The sequence below is a fragment of the Synchiropus splendidus genome, chromosome 10, assembly GCF_027744825.2.
Source record: "Synchiropus splendidus isolate RoL2022-P1 chromosome 10, RoL_Sspl_1.0, whole genome shotgun sequence".
NCBI lineage: Eukaryota > Metazoa > Chordata > Actinopteri > Syngnathiformes > Callionymidae > Synchiropus > Synchiropus splendidus.
In genome coordinates, this window is record NC_071343.1 from 12,382,883 (window position 1) to 12,404,053 (window position 21,171).

General features: G+C 40.8%; 1 protein-coding gene across 2 annotated transcripts in view; it reads left to right on the forward strand.

Moving 5' to 3' along the window:
- Positions 1 to 21,171, forward strand: part of kcnh3 (potassium voltage-gated channel, subfamily H (eag-related), member 3) — a 95,996-nt gene that overhangs the window by 36,931 nt on the left and 37,894 nt on the right. For both annotated transcript variants that reach the window (XM_053876718.1, XM_053876719.1), the window contains exon 2: positions 17,120 to 17,353. In XM_053876718.1, the coding sequence (XP_053732693.1) occupies positions 17,120 to 17,353 (234 nt within the window). The remainder of the gene's footprint in view (positions 1 to 17,119; positions 17,354 to 21,171) is intronic.

Consider the following 21,171-nt stretch of genomic DNA (forward strand, 5'->3'; position numbering starts at 1 on the left):
AGGATAACATATCTAAACTCAAACAATTGTCTGAACTGGACAATGTGCTTTTTTGTATACCACACTTTGTATGTCAAAAGCTGATATGAGATTTTAAACATAACCCGTGAACTGCAGCCAGTCAAATGGTGAATAGGCTACTCTGTAGGGTTCATGTGTTCAACTGGTTGTTATGAAGTCAATACCTCACCAGCCATAAATCCGAGACCACCTTCTGCTTGCTCGGGTGATGGTACGTCTATATGCAGCAACTCATCTTTCCCCATCCGCTCTTTGTTAGCGTTGGAGAAGACGATAGAAATGGACGTCTTTGTTGTAGAGCGTCTTGTCTCGCACTGGAAAATTAACTCATAAATAAGCATCAGTGGATTGATGAGGTGCAGCCAGGACTATAAGTTCCTGATTCGACTGCGGGCGAACGCCCTCCTCTCTGTGATGCACGGCCTTCATCAGACAACACCGTGATGAATCCTCGACGAATCAAGAGTCGGAGGAGGGGGGATTTCCATAATGTCCTGCTGTGTGCTCCATCATCCAGGTAGATACGCAGGTTGACAGGCTGGATAGGACGTGAGTTTTATTTCCAGAAAGCGCTTCACGGCTGCCCGCTGGCTTCTTTTTTGTTTTTTTGTTTTTTTGCTTTTGCTCACAGGCATTAAACAAACCGAGCCTTGGCATGTGGAGTCCGATCTGTGAGCATCTGGAATGGAGCTGGCAGATTTGTGACTGACAGAGTCCAAGGCGAGATTATGAATGAGGGATTAAGATGGTCTCCTCTCATTCATGAGCTTCCTTTCGAACACGTCAAGTGGCCAGGATTAAGGGTGGGATGGATGTTTGAGATGGACTGATCTCGCTGACATGAGAAGGAGACGTTGGCATCGTGGAGACAGATGGGAAGAGGACAGCGTCATGTTGCCTTGAAAGTCACATGGTTAAATAAAGATCATTTGAATGCAGTACTGCTGAGTCACGCTTTATGCTACCATTGATGCTCATTAAAAATAATGAACATGTCAAATCTTGACATTCATGGACGTTATTCATTTATTCTCCAATGTTTTTTTTTTATGTTGTCAGTTCTTTAAATCATGAACCTTCACTCCATTTTATGTACACACTCACATACAGTGGTCAATGTGAAAGTCAAACTTTTACCCTTCAGGGTCAAATGCTGTCTAACGTTGCCTTATATTCAGGGTCTTGGTAAAAGATAAATCCCTAGTGGTGGTCAAACCAGATGGTTTCCCCTCTTCATCGAGAGCTGTATCATAACTGGTTGCAGACTCATGTAAATCACCTTACTTGCATTCTTTCCAAGAGCCAGAATGTGAGCTCCTGTTAGTGTTTGGCTTGTTTTGAAGTCGGCGGACCTTTTGACTGACCCCAGCACCTCTTTTTTTGATGTTTCCCAGGCTGCCATTATAGCTGGGAAAACTAATTGGTGTCCTGTTACGTTGTGTTTTTGGGGAAATGTCAAATCCTCTGCAGCTCTTTTCCTGCTGGTCGACAAAATAAACAAAATTGTAATAACTGCTGTTATAATAAAACAAGCATGCAAGCTACCACATTAATTTTGAATAAGTAATATGAAGGTTACGGAATGGAATTGTGGTTGATTTAAAAAAAATCTTATTTAAAATCGAAAATGATTTAACTATTGAGTGTCTATTCACCTCAAACAGGTCAAGTTTATGTCAGTTTATTGGCTGAACATTTGTCAGGTCTTCATCAGCAGTTATTTTTCAATGTTGTTTTTCCACTGTGATTCAATCAGAGGACTGAATAGGAATCTCAATTTAATTCACATATTTACCAACTCTTTCTTCCCAACATTGCCTCTTACAAGAAGGTAGAGCATCCACTGTGTGACCTCTGATCCCAGAGCTGTTGTTAAATAAGCTTCACTCTGTGTCTGCACCCACTGAGTTACATCCTCAGCTACACCTGAGCGTGGGTCAGAGAAGGTCAAGAACTGAACTCCATCTGCACTTTTAAAACCACGGCACACTTGTGGGGGCGCCGCCCGTCTCCGAGTTCAGAAGCCAGACGATCCAGGAATGTTTTTTTTTTTTAAGAAGTAAAGATCAGCTCTCTGAGAGAAATGTCAGCTGACAAAAGCTTCCATTATCAGTGAGTCTCATCTTGGACCTCATTCACACTTGATCTCATCAGTGCTGAGCTTTTATCAGAAATCTAAAAGGTCGACACCAGCTAAATACTAAGCTCTGGACAAGTCGGTCTTCAGGTATGTTTGCTGAAGTAATCATGGTAAATCAGATCAGAATAAGTACCGTAGTTGAAGTAGATGCACCACATGGAAAAGAATAAGTAAGTATCAAATCTAAGTAATTAAATAATAATTAAAATTGATAAAAATAATATTTCAATAATATTTCATTATGATACAAAATAAAAAAAAATAAAAGGCACAAGATGAATTAAAAATATTAAATGTAGATTATTTTCAGTAATTAAAACAATTTTAAAAAATCTATACATATACATGTACCCCTATAAACATATATTGTGTATGTAGGTTTCATTATTTTTATTAATGTTATTTATATATATATATTTTTTTTTTCACAGAAAAGAGCATTATATATTGACGGCAATATACGTTTTCATGTCATCAGGTTCGAGTCTTTCACAGGTGATGCGTCTGCTTCATCCTGAGTGGAGCATCACCCTCCTCCTCAGAGCATCATTGTTTGTGCTCAGGACTTTTTATGTTCTGTCTGACTGAGCAGATGTTCTATCGTCTCCATCTCACAATCATCCAGGGAAACCGATGCAAAGGTCACTGTCTTTTTCACTCGCCAATAACCTTTCTTTGAAGGTCCGCCGACACACCCTGCGAGCTTCCTGGGTCACACTCCAAACCTTTTTTTTTTGTGCACTCATTTTAAAAATGTATCATATATCCCATTTGTCAGTTTTACTTTAAAATGTATTTTCAAATTATAGCAACAATAAACACTGTTATGAGCAGCAAAATTCAAATTGGTGCCGATCAATGTCAAGCATTTATGAAATATGGCTGCTGGCTCCATCGTCGTGTCACATTTTCAAGAATTACAGCTGGAAATTACCGAGCGTTGCTCAATGAATCTGCTCCAGCTGAGCCTTGTAGCTTCTACACTCGTGTTGCTTCAGCTGCAGCCTTCGGCTTCAGGGATGCGATTGAAGCTCATTATATAATCCGCTTCTTTTGATGGCCCTATCAGTCAGCGGCGCTGCACGAGACATTAATATTTCATTGGAGATGAAGCTGTAGCGAGTTTCAGAGGAATAACTTTGAAGTGTTGTGTGGACGTTAGTGGTGTTGCCACAATGCTCACTGCCTCTGGTTTTATTCTTCCAGTCGCTTCCCCTCGATCTCAGTGGTGGATTTGTGTCAGTGCTTCCAGGACTTCTACGGCTTTTCCCTGGCAGTATGTGAGGGATGGATCGTCCACCGCATCATAAATTGTCTCTGCAGGCGAGCGGGTGCATCACATTGCGTCCAAAGGGATAAACAACACAAACTGAGAGGAATAAATAGGAATACACCTGATCTTTTATTCATATCTGACCAGGTGGGTCAACAACTGATACAGCCAGCGATTGGTTTCTTCTCTTTCACTGATGTTCAATTCTATAGCAGCCAGGGGACAGGCATTATATGGGATCCTAGTATGAGGTCATGGTCAGTTCCTACTGTATAGTGCTCATGCTAACAGAACAAGTTCCTTCAGTGATGATGATGTATCACACAACCGTCCTATCAAAGTGCTCGTAACATGTGTTGTCAAGTTCTGATAATCTTGACGGATGCTAGTGCTTGCTGCGCCCAGAAGATGCTATTTTCCATGGTTATTTGTAGCTTGTGTGTCAGGAGAATGATAATACTGCTTGTGGTCAACACCCATTTTTAGTGAGGCTACAATGCTTGTAACTGCAGTGTTTGAGTCCGAAAATAAATAAATAAAATAAAATAAAATAAAATAAAATAAAACTGAGAGTCATAAGGTGTTTTACATAAAAACATAATATAATATACAGAATGACAGACAAACAGTGGAGAACACAGATAACAACAGGACAATTGAATTAAGTAGAAGTAAAGTAAGGAAAGTGAAACATACCTGAAGGATAAAAGTGCAGTACGCTAGCAGATAAAATAAATAAATAGTAAATAATATTCCCTTTAGCAAAACCAGTAAGTAGGAAACACCACATTAATGTCATTCGGTATGAAAAAATGTATTTTTTAAAAAGAGATTTAAAAGAAGGCCTCAGCCAGTCTTATCTCCTCGGGCAGACTGTTCCAAAGTTGTGGTGCTCTGATGGAAAACGCTCTGTCTCCCTTTGATTTATGCCTCGACTTATGAGTGACTAAAAGAGATCTGCCTGTGGATCTAAGAGTGCGGGCTGGCTCATAGGTGGTCAGCATATTTAGGACACAGCTGGATGCTAGACCACGACAGGCTGTAAAAGTTATTAAAGAATTTTTAAATCAATTCAGATATGCACAGGAAGCCAGTGGTGAGAGGCTAAAACTGTGCTTGATATTAAATAGCTTGAAGCAAGTTCGATATATTTGATCCTTTTCTTAAACTGGCTGATAAAGTCTGAGACTCGAGTCTGAGACCAGTGCCCACTGAGGACCACTATTGAGCTGCTTGAGACTGAAAATAAACTTGTATTGAAGACTATGATTCTGTGTGAGTAGAGCTCCACAAAGAGCCTTCTAGCTCGCCATATGTTGGACGTGACTTGTAAGAGACATGTAATCGATTTCTTATTCAGTAACTTCCAGAACAACTGCTACTTTTTTCTTGCTTGCTTAAACATACATGGATTTTTATAGGAAAACAAGCTTCAGACCAATGAAATCACAGATGTTTAGAGACATTCCTGCACTTATTCTCTGCCCCTGCATTTCCATCTACAGCCACACCAGCTAGATAACCCAGGCGGAGAAAGGGTTTGTCCGCCTCTTCCAATGAAGCAACTTACCCCATAGTGATGATATGTTAAAGATGGGGCGTACTGGCGCTGCTCTTTCTTGTGGCGCTGTTAGCAAATGTGGTCTTTTGGATACAAAACTGTGACTTTGCAAATGAGTGTACAACAGGGTTTCTGCCACATATAAACTGTCGTCTGGTTCACCACGGCCTAAATGAAAACAGCGACGGCATCAAAAAGAAGATCTCTTCTTGAAGATGAAATCTCACATGATCAAACGTATTATAGTGGTAACATCGAAATGAACAAATAACACATCCATATAGGTGGGATTGAAAGTTCACAAACTCCCAAAAAACTTCCAAAAAGTTTTTACAAAACGCCCAAAAGAAACATCATGAAGTTTGTTGATCACGGAATTCAAGTCACACATTCCGGCTGGACATATGAAGAGATGGACCTCTTCGCTTGGAGACAGATTAACTTCTCATGACACGTTTTTGCTGCCCCCAATTCAGTGAGTGACTCTGTTTTTGCGATGCGTTTTGTTTTTTTTTTTTGTTGCGGACATATTTGTGCTGAGTGAGTGCAGACCTTGGACACAGGAACACAGTAGTATTCACAGAAGTAGAACAAAGACAGCGTGAGTGGGAGCGTCCATGCGTTCTGACATGAGTCACATCACCTGAGCGAGTCGTCTCAGATGGCGGCCGTGTGCTTGACATCAGGCAAGACAAACTCCTCTCCGCACTTCCAACGCAGCAACTTGATCTTTGCTCTCTCTGTACACATCCAGGTTTCTATGGAGACAGTAGTACACAGCGGTCTGGGTAGGGACGTGGTGAGGGGTTAATGATCAACTTCATTTACTGCCCGATGACTTCCTAATGAGCCATTAATGCTGGAACTGGACCACGACTGACAGGAGCGTTGATTAGCGAAAGGGTTTGTTTGTGGACCGACTGTATTGCTCAGCAAGCACCTCAGTGAAAAACGTACAATACTACGGGTAGTTTGCAGAAACATTACTTTTAATTGGCAAGAGCGAACAACATGAAGGAAAATAGTGGGTGAAAAAGTATTGCAAATAAGTATTAAATAAAACAGAAGACTATTCTGAAACATCACTCCAAATAACAATAATAATCCAAATATTTTGGTTTTTATATTATGTACATATTTTGGTGGAGGGTTTGAAGTACTGAGGCTCAACTGTCCAGGGTGATGGAGACTGTGAGGAAGAGGTGAAGAAGCGGGTGCAGGCAGGATGGGATCATTGGAGAATAGTGTCAGGTGTGATGTGTGGGGTGTCGGCAAGGATGAAAGGGAAGGTGTACAAAATGGTGGTCAGGCCAGCAGAGTTGTATGGTTTGGAAACAGTGGCACTGAGGAAAAGACAGGAGGCAGAGCTGGAGGTAGCAGAGATGAAGATGCTGAGCTTCTCTCTGAGAGTGAGCAGGATGGATAGGATCAGGAAGCAGTAAATCAGAGGGACAGCACGTGTTCACAGGTGTAAAAAAAAAAAAATAAATTAAATAATACATTTTTCAACAATATTTACACTTTATATTGTTCCTTTTACAGGACATGATATTTTCACAAGGCTCTACTGGGAGTATCAGTCCATGTCATCAAATGTATGTTGAAGTGGCAGGGGTGACTCACGATCCTCCCACGCACACATGAACACACACCAACACTTTTCTTGGAGAAGGACAAGCAAAGTTGTCCCAACTCTGTTGATAAATACATCAAATAAACAACATATCTTCACTCGGATTGTTATATTTCAGCTCCTTGTCCTGAAAAAGGGAATAGTGCTCAACAATGCTTCTATATTTGAAGTCTGGTTAAAAACAAAGTGATTCTTCTTTATAACAGAAGTTTTCCAACTCCATGAAAATGAGTGATGCCGTCATTTAAGCAGTCGGCGTCGCTCTCAAGCGCACACAACACCAGGAACGTTGTTTCAAACGGAACGGTGGTCTGACAGAGATTAAGTTGAGTACTGACAGTTGCAGATGTCACTCAGAAGCAGAGCAGGTGGAGGGAAGTTGGATTCAACACCACCCTCCACTGGTTCTCCACTGAGGTGACAGGCAGTCAGTAGGTGGCTCTCATGTCTCTAGTGACAAGTAGTTGCCCCTGTTTTATCTGGTCACTGGTACCGTTTACTGTTTTGCAAGAGTCAGAGCTGCGAGAGCAGCAGTTTGATCAAGAGCGACTCAGTTGCTCATCGATGCAGATAAAAGTTTTCAACTCAGAAATGGTAATAAAATCTGCATTAAAGAAAAAAGTAGCGGTATTTTATTCTTATTCTCTGAAAGTGTTTGTAGCTTGGTGCTTTCCACCACTCGAGGAGTCCAGTTACTCTGCTGTGACATTTATTAACATGCGGAGTTGAGTTTTAAATGACGGCAGTGTTGGTGCAGAACTAACGTGTCTACTGAGGCGGCAGGAGACACTTTCATTAGTTTTTAAGGAGGGCGTTGATGGTTTCAGGGGATTCTCACTGAGCGCTGGTGACGTGAGACCAAATCATATTTCCCCACATCAGTACATCAGTGACACACATGAACAGTGGGGACACAGGTCTGTCCTGAACTGGGTGACTCACCAGTTAAATGATACTTCTTCAACAGATACACAATGCACCTATTATTCCCCTCCTGATGCCACACTCATCACATCTTCCTTCAAATAAAAGTTATTTTAAATATTCTTCTGAACTGGTGAGGAAAAGTTTTGTTGAGCCCTTTTTATGAAGATAAAGAAAGAGGGAAAAAACTAAAGGAAGTAATATAAATTCTACATTTAAAAACAAAAAAGAGGAAAAGTTTTGTGAGAGAAAAGTTTTCCAAAATATAATGAGTCCTCCAAGTATTTATTAAATATTACTGCAAATGTTGGGAGGAAAAAAAGTGTACAGCTGTTTGCTTGTGTTTTGGGTGGTTCTTTTGTCAGCTGTTACATGTTGAGTGCAGTCGCTGTGTGTGTGTGTGTGTGTGTGTGTGTGTGTGTGTGTGTGTGTGTGTCAACATGTGAGGGGGTCGGAAACACTGTGTTCTTCTCATCAAAGCACCACCCTCACTACCGTCTCCACGGAAACCAAACGCAATTGGTACCTGTCGCATGGCAACGTTGCCTGGTTCCACTGAGACTGAGAGCTGGGGCCGACAGAGACCACACACACACACACACAAATGCCCAAATGCTTTCTCGGTCCACTTTGAAGTTAGAGTTAAGTTTTCAGTCAACGTCTTGTTAATTACAGAACTACTTTAAAGTCATTTACGCCGGCTCTTGTCGCAATTTCACCCATGTGACCTGGGAAGACTTCTAAATTGATATTAATGCAGTATTGAAAATTGAGTTACATTAAGATTTTTTCGCTGCATTTTTCACTTTTAATGGAATGTTATTTTTAATTTCAATATTTTATTTTTTATTATATTATATATTATTGCTCTAAATATTATAATTATAATATATATATATATATATATATAATTTAAAAAAGTAGTCCAACCAAAAAAAACATGTTTTTTCCATTTTCAATTTCTCATATTTTTCTCTGTATACTAATAGTTACACATATGTTATGTTAATATACACTGTACACTGTACACACTATACACTGTAACACAATTCTTTCAGATTGAAAATGACATTTTCTAAAATTCCATAAATAGATTTTACTCCAAATATTAGAGAAATATATACAAAATGTGTATTTGTTATGAAAGTTAGTCGTATTTCGAAGGAACGGATGAAGCCGAATGAACCCAAAACTTCACCCGACTGAGGACATTAAGCCATCTATAGTGTTTCACAGGTGCTGAGTGCTCAGATGAAGAGTAACTGCAGAATGAGATGGAACTGCACGTCGGTCCATCCTGTGGTCTGGTGCAGGCTCAGCCAGCTGTGTGATGGAGGGGCTGCATATCAATCCTGCTTATCCATCGGTGCAATGAAACGCATCTGGAAGGGATTTAAACATAATGACGTTCCTTCTCCAGAGACTCACTGAAGACACGGCCGAGACCTGTGTCACCACAGAAGAACACCCGGGGGAAATAAAACATGGAAATTTGAAGCACGTGGACATGCACTGAGAGAAGACGGGCCTCTAGTCCGTAAGCATGAGGCTGAACACCTGTGAGGGAAGGTCTCATTGCCTCCTCCTGCTCAACCATTCTGACAAAAATAGATATGTCACTGGCTCAGCTGTCTTCCATTGAGCGACCATCCATTTATAGTTGAGTAAATATGTGGATATTTACAGATGAAATTTGTACAGCATCGTACTGCATCGTACCGGAAGTGCAAAACAAAATTTGTTTTCTCAAGATTTGGTTTCCGTATTGCAATTTATTTATGAAACACACATTAAGAATTAAATTAAAAATTAATTTACTGTACATTTTTTTTACATCTCAATCATTGTTCCTCGATTCTGTTATTATTTTAATGTATTTAAAAAAATATTTTCATGCATTTATTTTGAACCCACATACGTCGGCCCAAAAAGTTCACCCATTCATTTCACGTATTTTTGCTGATATTTGCGTTTTGCAAGCTGGTCGAGTCTGCCGTAGAACAGTTGAAGCCTTCCTGCACCAGTGTGCAAAAGGTTTTCCATTAGTGCAGCTGCTTGGTACACAGCACTGACAAAACCGCCGGCTCACGTCCATTTAAACTGAACTCAGGTCAGCAGCCGGGACGACTCTTCATCGTCTATTCCGTGTTGTAGTCAGTCGATGATACATTATTGATCATCAAGGTCGTCTTTTCATGTCCTGAAGAGCGCACGCCTTCCATACATACGCGCCATAAAACTCTGTTTCTAAATTATCGACTGAGCAGCCTCTGCCGACACAAAACCCATAACACATACAATAATTGTTGTTGCTTTGATCTGACACAGGAACATTAGTTTTAATTGCCGAGAGCAAACAGCAAGAGAAAAAATAGAGAGATGAAAAAATAAGTATTAAATAAAACAGATGCTTCAAATAACAATAACAATAGTTTTATATTATGTACATAATACGGAATACATGTGTGTGAATGAGAGGGACCCAAGTGGACAGGTGAAGTTACAGGATGCAGAGATAAAGAAGGTGGTGGATTTGAAGTACTGAGGCTCAACTGTCCAGGGCGATGGAGGGTGTGAGAAAGAGGTGAAGAAGTGGGTGCAGGCAGGATGGAATCACTGGAGCAAAGTGTCAGGTGTGATGTGTGACAAAAGGGTGTCGGCAAGGATGAAAGGCAATGTTGTATGGTTTGGAAACAGTGGCACTGAGGAAAAGACAGGAGGCAGAGCTGGAGGTAACAGAGATGAAGATGCTGAGCTTCTCTCTGGAAGTGAGCAGGATGGATAGGATCAGGAAGCAGTAGATCAGAGGGACAGCACATGTGGTCAGGTGTTTAGGAGACCAAGTCAGAGAGGCTAGATGGAGATGGTTTGGACATGTACAGAGGAGAGAGAGCCAGTACATTGGTAGGAAGATGTTGAGGTTGGAACTGCCAGGCAGAAGGTGGAGAGGAAGGAGGTGGTGAAGGAGGACATGAGGTTGGTAGGTTTGAGAGAAGAGGAAGCAGAGGACAGGGTGAGATGGAGGAGGAGGATCCACTGTGGCCACCCCTGAAGGGAGAAGCTGAAAGAAGAAGAAGAATTATTATTATTATTATAACACTTTCACATAAATGTTAAGGGGAAGAAAAATCTAAGCCGACAATACAATTAAGAAAAAAAAATCCTCTTCCACGTGACAAAAAAACAAGAATATAAAAAAATCACTAACCAACAAAGAGCATAAGAATTGGCAGAGCCAAAAACATCAAAAAATATCAACACCAAAGCTAAAATAATGAAAACAATCGGGCAAAACTTGAAAGGCACTAAGACAGTGCACACCTCCGCCACTTCATGTGTCTTTTTAAAAATGAACTTCCATGACAAAAAAATTGTGTTGGCTGTGGGGAAAGGGGATACATTTTCGAAGTTCTGTGCCTGATGCAACCGCTCAGATATGGGGTTCCAAAATGGTTTGCTCCGACCTCTGCTGCACAGTGCTTGATGATACTCCTATTGTCAGCCATGAAAGCCACGTCAGAAGAACTTTACTGAACCTTCTTCATTAGAAAAGACTCATTATTCATGCATTCATTTTCATAATGGGGACGTGATGGTCTGCAGCCTCTCAAGGGTGAATGTCAGGAACGGTCAGCAGTTAGATGACCCGCCACTCACACAAGAAAATGAAGGAGGACCAGGACATTTCTCCGTTGTGCACACATCACTGAATCCTCTGTTAATCATGTTCTAACTAAGGAGCGCAAGATAATTCATACATTCCTCTTTAGTCCAATTACAGCCCCATCATTTACATAAACAGACGGAGCTAATGGCTCAGTGTCAGGCGTTTAAAACAAGTGTGGGATTGTTGAAAGAAAAGTGATCAGTGGTGTTCAAAACCCAGAGCAGCATGGATGACAGGAGGTTATGCCAGGTTCTGATCCATGTCAGCACAAGCAACCGCACACGAGGAGTATACGCTCCCCGTGTTGTCGTCCAGCCCGATCGCTGGATTATTCATCAAGGCTGCAGAGCTGCTGCTCCGTTCCCCTGCAGGTTTGAGGGTAGAACCTTGGAGCATCCAGCGCCGCTCACTTCTTGTGTTGAAGCTTTGCATCACACACATCAGAAAGCGTCACTGTATGACAAACTCCCTCTCACAGACAGTTTCATTTTAGTCCAGATCCGTTCATGTTTATGACCAGAAGGGTCCAGAACAGAGGTCACTAAGGTGGGGGAACCAGGTGAACCAAGTAAGTCCCCCATGGGCCATTTTAAAAATAAATAAATTGCTATATATTAGTCATATAATGTTTATATATTTAGGTGAATTACCTTTCTTGTTCACAACTATTGGGTGTTTAGAGTGATGTCATCTATCATCCATCAGTTATACTTATCAGAAGCGTGCAGTAAACTGACAGCAGCCCTTTGGGCCACACACTGCTCTTGGAAGTAGCTTGCAATGGCAAATAAGTTGGTGACCCCTGGTTCAGATTCTCCAAGCTCATTGCTAACAGGGCTAGCTGAAATCTGGGGCAGACATGAGACGCAAAGAGAAAATAGAACAAGCAGTATTGACTACTTTATTTTATATTTGTCACTTTATTTTATGACCTTTTTACTTTTCTTTTTTATTTCATACAAATAATGTCATTGGCAGCCAGAACCAAACCATTGCAATAAACTTTTTTTTCTGATTCTGAGACCCACACATTGAAGTCACTGAGACAAATAATAAGTGAGTTTGTCATTTACGAAATGTGTCTCCAAGTTTTCTGCGAGTGTTTCCTTTTAAGTGTGAGTGACTGATGTGCCATTAGGTAAATGTCTAGAACCTCACTGGTTTTGTTCCTGTTGACCTTTCAACTTGCCTCTCCATCGCCAACATTCTTCACCCAACATGTCTCCTGTTTGTCTCATACATATGTCCAAACCAGAGCTACCTCAATGTCTATCATGGCAGGTCGCACTACTGTCCTTCCACTTCTCTATCACACTACCTGCAGCTCCTTTTTCAATAAAATTAGATATGAAAACAGAATAATTTGAGAGTCCAGATGATTCATTACAGTGATTCCGAATAATATAGTTCAGTTGCATAGATGAGAGAGGCCTTGAAGAAGCCTCCTATTGTTATTAATGTAAAGTATCCCAGTATGTTCTTAAAACTCCATCCTTTATCAAGAAGATCTGCCATAAAAAGGCTTTGTATTCAAATCTCCAACGTTCTGGGCGGCCGTGACAGTCGCCCTCACCGTTGGCGAGGATCACATGAATCTATCTCTTCTTACCAAAATGTGGACAACTTGACACAGAGTTACATTTTTTTTAATTTTCCACCTCACATGACCTTGATCCGATAAGTGTGTTGTGATTGTTGCCATGGATGGCACAAGAGCTTGTGATAAGCTTGCAGAAAAGCTTTTACGGTCACGTTTAGTATCGATTTATACATTTATTGTCACGCAGAGATCTTTTAGAATCAGGCTGATGATCATCCAGGAATAAAAAAAAAAAGTAAATTTAAATATTAAGATGGGTTGGGAAATAATATTACAATCAGTGGAACTAAACTGAAAATCTTATATTTATTTATTTTAGCAGTTAGCAGCGATCATCAGCCTTATTTGACGTCACCAAACATACTGACTCTGCACTACCTTCCCTCACCACCAGAAAAACCTATGCTTCAGACAGTGACAGCAAGAGTGTTCCATATGGAGCTATAAGCGCCATGAATATTAAACACACGTCCAAAGGTAAGGATGTGCAAGGTCACTTGTCTAGGCTGTGCATTACACAAGGTCAGACCCATTAGACTCATTCAACATTCATGTCGCACTCTAACCCCTCTGACCTCGCAGAGAGGGACAAAGGAGGCAAAGACATTAAAACTTTCTGGTTTCAGAGGTAATGTGCTGAACTGACCAGAAGCAGGAGGATTTGACCTTCAGTGAAACAGAGGCTGGTGTTGTCACGAGAGAGTAGGGTGGGGATGGGTGGCCTTGGAAAGAATCGTCTTCGTTGAGGAAGGAATATTAACATCCCATATTGTGCTTCGTGGTGTTTTTCTTGTTGGTTATAGTTGGATTCACTTATGTAGTATTACTGTTTTTATACTAGTTTTTGCATGGTCACTTTTATCATTCTGATAGAGTTGTGCTGAAAAGTGTGTCTTGGTCTTATCACTGTCTTGATCTAAGTCCAGGTCTAGGTCATGTCACTGTCTTTGGTCTTTGGTTTTGGTCTTGGTCTTGGTCTTGGTCTTGATCTTGTAAATGTCTTGGTCTTGTCAATATATTGGTCTTAGTCTTGGTCTCGATCTTTTCAATGTTTTGCTCTTGCTCTTGTCAATGTCTTGGTCTTGTCAATATATTGGTCTTAGTCTTAGTCTCGATCATTTCAATGTTTTGGTCTTGGTCTTGGTCTAGTCAATGTTTTGGTCTCGGTCTTGTCAACGTCTTGGTCTTGGTCTTGGTCTTGGTCTCTGCCTCGGTCTAGGTTTTGGTCTTGGTCTTGGTCTAGATCTCTGTCTAGGTCTTGGTCTTGTCAATGTTTTGGTCGTGGTCTTGGTTTCGACACATGTTCTTGCTATTGTCTTGTTCTCACATCAGGTGATATAGAGACAACACGCCTCGTCCATGTCTTAAAACAACTGCTTCATACCAGAGCCAGTTCTGTAATTGTTTGGGAACAACAGCAAAAAAAAAGGCCTCACATTCGTGGGCTTGTTTAAAGCACCTGGGATTTTCTTGGAAGAGCAAGTTCGAAGTAAACCTTCTTCCTCGTCTTGTTGATGAAAGCCATCTATAGCTCTGCACGTAATGAGCAATAAGACACAATAGATGAGAACAGCTGCAGCTCTGCAAATCCTGGTGCTCTGAGACTTTCCAGTGGGACAATAACGTTCGCTTGGCTGAAGAAGTGAAACATTATTTCTGAAATTATACATTATACATTCATTGTTTAAGTTAAATAGCTCCACAGTTTTTATCTTTGGCTGCAGGAGTCTGAAACTGCTGCGGTGGTGCCATTTAAAACTACCTCTGGTTGCTGCCTCTCTTACCTGTTGACTTGTTTTTGGACTGTGTAAAAGCAAAGCAACTATTTTCTTTAGTAGTTTGGACGGAGCATTTCCTCCGGGCCTGAAGCCAGTTACAGGTCAGGGAGAGGATGTAAGGCATCCATAAGGGCTGTTCGCTGACTTCTGTCTTTGTTTTCAGCAGATGTCTCAGTGATCCCCTGAGAGATGGGAGGTGTCAGACATGGGGATAATTTACAAAAGAAATGAACATTGGTGGCTTGTTGAGATTGACTGCGATTAGTCTAATGACATTGGCAGCTGGCTGCTGTCTCCTCTGAGTATCTGATCTCCAGTCGTCAATAGTTCTGATCAAATAGAAAGTGAAGGTGATGAAACAGCAAGAAACACTGTTGCCACACGTCTATCCAAAAGCATGAAATATTAAATGACTCCATCTTGACAGCCGCGAGAATCGATGGATCAGTGAAAGAGCCTGGGTCCAGATTGATTAAGAAATATTTTTATATTATTAATAACATCATTTGTGCCTGAGGCTCACGTTTTTTTTTTCAGGTTTCATGCTCAAGAGTGCGGTGAGAAAGATGCAGTTCCCATTTACCTACCAGTGTTTAGCGATGAGCCCAGACAGCATCATATCAACCTCCTCGCCTGACAAGGCTCATCCATCCAGCTGATAGCTTTCCGTCTTCCTGTCTGCTCCTTAGGGAAATGATGGAAGCACATTTAGAATGCAGTCCAGTTTAACCTCATTAGCCCGCTCAGTCAGGAGTCATGACATTCTGAGCAGGAATACTTGACTGGACCAGAAGGTTCGGTTGACAAGTGAGGGATGAGGTGAGAAACCAAAGGGCTCATCAACTCCACTTCAATGTGACTAGTCCTTAACCTCCATTAAGTGAAACAATAAAATAAAAAAAAAAATAAATAAAAAAAAAAAAAATATATATATATATATATATATATATTTTTTTTTTTTTTTTTTTTTTTGTGGGACTCCATTTGTGAGACTCAGAATTAAAAAATAAATAAATAAATAGAATAAATAGAACCCCCATTGATGACATCACAGCTGGAGGAATAGCACCCACTGCCGCGATTGAGCTTAGCATCACCTCAGTTCTGTACAGAACAGACTATTTTCTGGCACATTTAAATATCAATAGAGCTGCGTCAGAAATGAAAACATATCTTTACATGGTACTGTCAAAGCTGATTGGTGCAAAAAGTTGTTGTGAGTCCACAAAGAATAGGCGAGTTTTGACAAGATTGTGCACATGCAAAATCATTTTGGTGACAGTGGAACAGTGATATGTGAAACGTGAAGAAAAAAAAAGGGAAAAATACACAAAAATAAAAATGTCCAGGGGTAGTAGCTCGATTGCAAGTATCGGACAAATCGATTCCTGTTGTCTGTGTTGTCATTGGTCTGAAGCTTGTTTGCATGTAAAAAGCTATACATATTTATGTCACACGGTTCAGACAGCGAGAAAAAAGTAGTGGTTAGTTGGGAAATTACAGTATTTCAGATAGGATGCCGTTGAGGTGAGACTCCAATCACATGACGCGTACATGTCACATGCAACTGTGAGACGGCGCTCAGATTCCAACCTTGATCTGAAATGCTATCACAACTGTCTATCAACCATATGTGTCACGAGGCTCAGAGATGCCAGGGGACCCTGAGGCAGGAAGTACCGTAGGCAACGAGGTTTAATGCAAATAATCGGCACAGCCAACACAAACGGGACAAAGTCAAAACGGGAAGAGAATGAGTCTCAAAACAACGCTTGAAAGTTCAAAGTCCAAACAGAAAGTGCTCACAAAATACATTGGGCACGAGGTGAATATATATATAAAACAAACAAAAAACCAAGAAAAAACAGAGTCAGGCTCAAACTTAATAAAAGAAACACTCAGGCATTGGCCAAACCCGGGGAAGAACAGAGGCAGGATCAGCACGATCTGGGCGCTGCACTGTTGTCCGGCTACTCCTTAAGAGCGTGGAGGAGAATCGGAGGGATGAGGTGCAGCTGCCACTCCAGCCCGATGTGTAGAAAGCCTGACAGTAGAAGATGTGCCTGTTCACGCTCAGATGTCTTACAGCATGGCAACACAGGCTCACTGGATTAGCTTCAACCAACAGTGGAACAAGCACAATAACATGATAGGAATATGTAGAATACTTGAATATAATATATAATATATAACCTCAAAATAAAATCAGACCCATTCAGTCCACATAGAAGCGGCGTCACGTAAGCCGACTCCCCAGCTTCAGGTCCTCCATGCATGTCGCAGGAAGCCCGGCACTAGACTCTCAGGGCATCTTCAGCACATGCCACGGTCCCTGCGGCTCAAAGAGATCCCCAGCTTCCTTCTCACATTACAATTGGATCACCTGACTGATAATCTATAGCTTCAGGACAAGTGCAAACTAAGTGCACGGATGTTTTAATTGCTCAATTTAGTCTCAAGCCATTCATTGAAGGACCATAGTGAGACTCAAGTGACCGCTTGCTCTCTTCTCTCCTCTCCAGACAGCAACTTTGTGCTGGGAAACGCCCAGGTCCAGTCCCTCTACCCCATCGTCTACTGCTCGGACGGCTTCTGCGAGCTCACCGGTTACGCCCGGGCCGAGCTCATGCAGAAGAGCTGCGCCTGCCACTTCCTGTACGGACCCGAAACTAGTGACCGGCTCACGGCACAGATCCAAGGAGCCCTGGACGAGAGGCGAGAGTTCAAGACCGAGTTGGTGTTCTACAAGAAAGAAGGTGACTTGCTTTGTCTACAATGACACTTGCTACACGATGTGCTTATTACATCTTAAACAATATTCTGGAGTTAAGGGTAGTGTCAAACCTGAACTTACCCACTGGAAAATCTTGCCTTTCAATTCAACTACATTCTACAACAGACGCATTTCAGGAGTGTGCACCAATCCACTGCAAATGATCAAAGACGTTGAGTATATTTGCCAGGCCTTTAGTAGGCGCCGCAATGTTCCAACCATGAATTACGAGGAAGCTTGCACATAAGAAACACAGAAAGAGATGGTGGGGACCGAGCTTTTATTACAAGTCAACACTGAAATGCAAATCAGACTTGAGGCCGTTTCTCATGTTTTTAAGTGTTTTTAGCATCTCTGAGTTCAACTGCTGCAACAGACCTGGGCAAAGTGTGGCCCGGGGGCCATATGCGGCCCGATGACTGTGTTTTCATGGCCCGTTTGACATCAGACTAAAACTACAACAATATATCCAAATTTTTCTGCCTTTTTTTTGTTCTTTCTCTTTTAGTCACCACCACCACTTCAGCAGTAAATGTAGCATGTTTTTTTCAATAGATATTTTTTGTTTTTCTTGTTCCTCAAAATACACTGAGGGAATACTGAGAATATATTTTGAAATAAATTGCCTTTTTATCTTGAACGCCTGTTCCATAGTGGTTTTATATTCAAATGAAGTGCATATAAAATAAAATATTTCAAGAGGTTTCATGGCATATTTAAACTTCTTAATATCCTTACTTGTATTTCATCTTCTTAGGTTCATTTTGTTCTTGTTACTTATGTATGTATTTTGGATATTTTTCATGTTTTGTGGCCCACCTGTGCTACAAGTGCACGAAACACCAAAGGGAACAATCTATGAATTTCATTTGAGTTGTCTTTTGATTGTGGTTTACTCGAAATATTACATGTTCACAACCATCATTTGCTACTCATTATAATGATAGAGTAGCTCAAGGATTGGAGAGATTGGTGGAGCAGTGACTTTTCAAAGATGAGACAAGATAAGAAGGTGATACGAGTGACTACATCTCTCATCCACATGGTCTAAATCTGGGGTCTCAAACTGGTTCCTCAAAAGGCAATCACATGCTTATAGTCTTAAGACACCTGCTTGGTGAAAAGGTGTCCTCTTGACTGGTTGGAGCAAAAACCTGCATCCAGAGCTGCTCTTTTGTGGATCAGTGTGAGACCCTTGTCTAAATAGATGTGGTATCTGGGTCGGAAAAAGAAAATGCCATTCAAGGCCCGAGCAAAGGAGCCATCTCCCACTAATAAAACATCTAGGATAAACATCCTGCACAGTCTGTTGAAGGTGAAAAAAAAGCCTGTGGTCCGAAGAAGCTTGATGTCACTTCCAAGGCGGATGTCAGGTTCAGAAAATAAACACTTCAAGTCAAAGGAATATGCTATGGCCTATTGTTAGAAGAAAGCAAGTAGCAATCCCTCTGCAGCAGGAGGAGAGAGGCAGGAGTAGATACCGTATGTTGGTGGACTGTTCGCAATTGCAATTGGAATTTTCTTTCCAAACGCAACCACTTTAAAATAATTTCAATCATGGCAGGCTGTGAGACATTATTATATATATAATTGGTATGTGAGAATCAGTCAAATGGAGGAGTGACACCTACAAATGTCTGCCATCATTCGGAGAAAAGCAGAAAAAATCATGCGGACATTGGAGCCTTAACACCACAGATGAAAGCAGCATTTGATTTTTCCAGAAGCGTTCACTGAGGCAGCGTGGACTCAGCGGACCCGCAGAGTTATGAAGCTTCACTCCGAAGACCACCTGGGTTTTTAAAGCCAATTTCTGAAGAACACTCTGGAACTACAAATGCAATGTGCTTTTATCAGCTCACTACAAGCACATATTAGCATTTTCGCAGTCCTCCAGGCGAGAGAGAGAGAGAGAGAACAAACACGCTGAGATCCAACTCACTGACTCAAATTACTGTCCAACACAGCCCGAGGCACAACTTCATAGTTCTTATCCTGCGAGAGCACACCTCGAATGTATTCATGTCATGAGCCATGCATTATGCACGAGCCTCTTTAATCACTCACATCATACAAATGTTCACAGAAGCAACAGTGAAAAGGGCATTTGCTTCAAGAGAAGCTGAAACGATATTGATCAGGTTGCCAGGTCAGTGTAACACGTTCAGGCAGACCTGGGCGGCCCTTGGACTGTATTTATGTGGCCCTCCTGGAGGCATAAAACTCACATTTTTGTCTTGTGCAGTATTTTTGTGTTCATTATGATGCAACTGAAACTTTTCCACTGGCTCTTTTAGGAGTGTTTCTTGTCCCTTAAAATGCATCAGAATTGGAAGTAGATTTTGAAATGTATGAGACACATCGAGAGTCTTGAAATGGAAAAACATTTTCTCTGCATTATTAAATAGTCATTTCATAATCACACATGATGTCATCACTTGATTTTTTATTTCCAATTTTCTCTTGCCCTTCTTTCCTTGAGGTTGACGGCCCCTCTCAGTGGCCCCTTAGGAAATGGAATTGCCCACCTCTGGTCTTTCACTGGCTGGGTCAATATGTGGTCGCAAAAAGGAAACCATTTTGGGGGTTGGATTTAGTTGAAAAGTAGTTCAATAAAGTGAATCTTACATTTATGTATCTCTAAAAATGTGTGCTGGAACCAGACCAGGCCCAAGTCGCTTTCTTTTTTCTTCCTTCTGGTATTAGGGCCAAGAAGGACCGGATAAGGGTGATAACTAAAGTTACACTAAACTAAAAGTACATCATTGTCTCCTTGCTTGAAAGTGAGAAAAAAAGTTATTTTTGTAGGGAGCTGAAGACTGTTCCTATCACTATCATTATTATTAAGATAAATGTTAATATGCTGGTCTTTTTAACTAACTTTTTTTAGTACTGTACTTTTTTATTGGCGACCCCATGTCTTTTTCTCTGTGTTACTGTTTGCAATGACTATAAGATAGTGTGGGCAGTGTCCCTAAATGTGACTAATGGGTTGAAGCTTGAATAAAACTAAGTACCATTGTGCTGACATGCAAACATGTGATGTCTGTGCATGTGGATGAGGCATAACCTCTTGATGTTCTGGTCACTTCTGACTGCCTTTGCAGGTTAGCTAGCGAGCTAGCTAGCTCTTCTTTGTGAAATCCATTGCAGATTATTGTAACTAAAAACACTCCCTCCATCGTTGTAATGTAAGTATAATCTCAGATTTGATGACATAACATAACATAACATAACATAACATAACATAACATAACATAACATAACATGACATGACATAACATAACATAACATAACATAACATAACATAACATAACATAACATGACATGACATAATATGATATGTAATGTAACATAACATAACATAATATGATATGTAATATAATGCAACATAACATAACATAACATAACATAACATAACATAACATAACATAACATAACATAACATAACATAATATGATATGTAATATAATGTAACATAACATAACATAATATGTAATATAATGTAATATAATATAATATAATCTCATTTTTGTAATGAGACATCACATGGACATTCAATGTGATCATGAGATCTAAAGAATCACACTGACAAACTCATCCACGGATTTTGCAGCATTCAAGTGGATTCAGTGAGATTTTGCACTCTGAGCTTTTGGTTCTTTCACATCAGTCTGCAATAATTATTTATCAATGCGGTGTAACTCATGCTCGGGTGGAATTTGGATATTGATGAGAACCTTCTGCGGCTCAAGCGAAGCTTCCTGGTGATTATGCAGAGCAGCAGACAGCACATGTTGC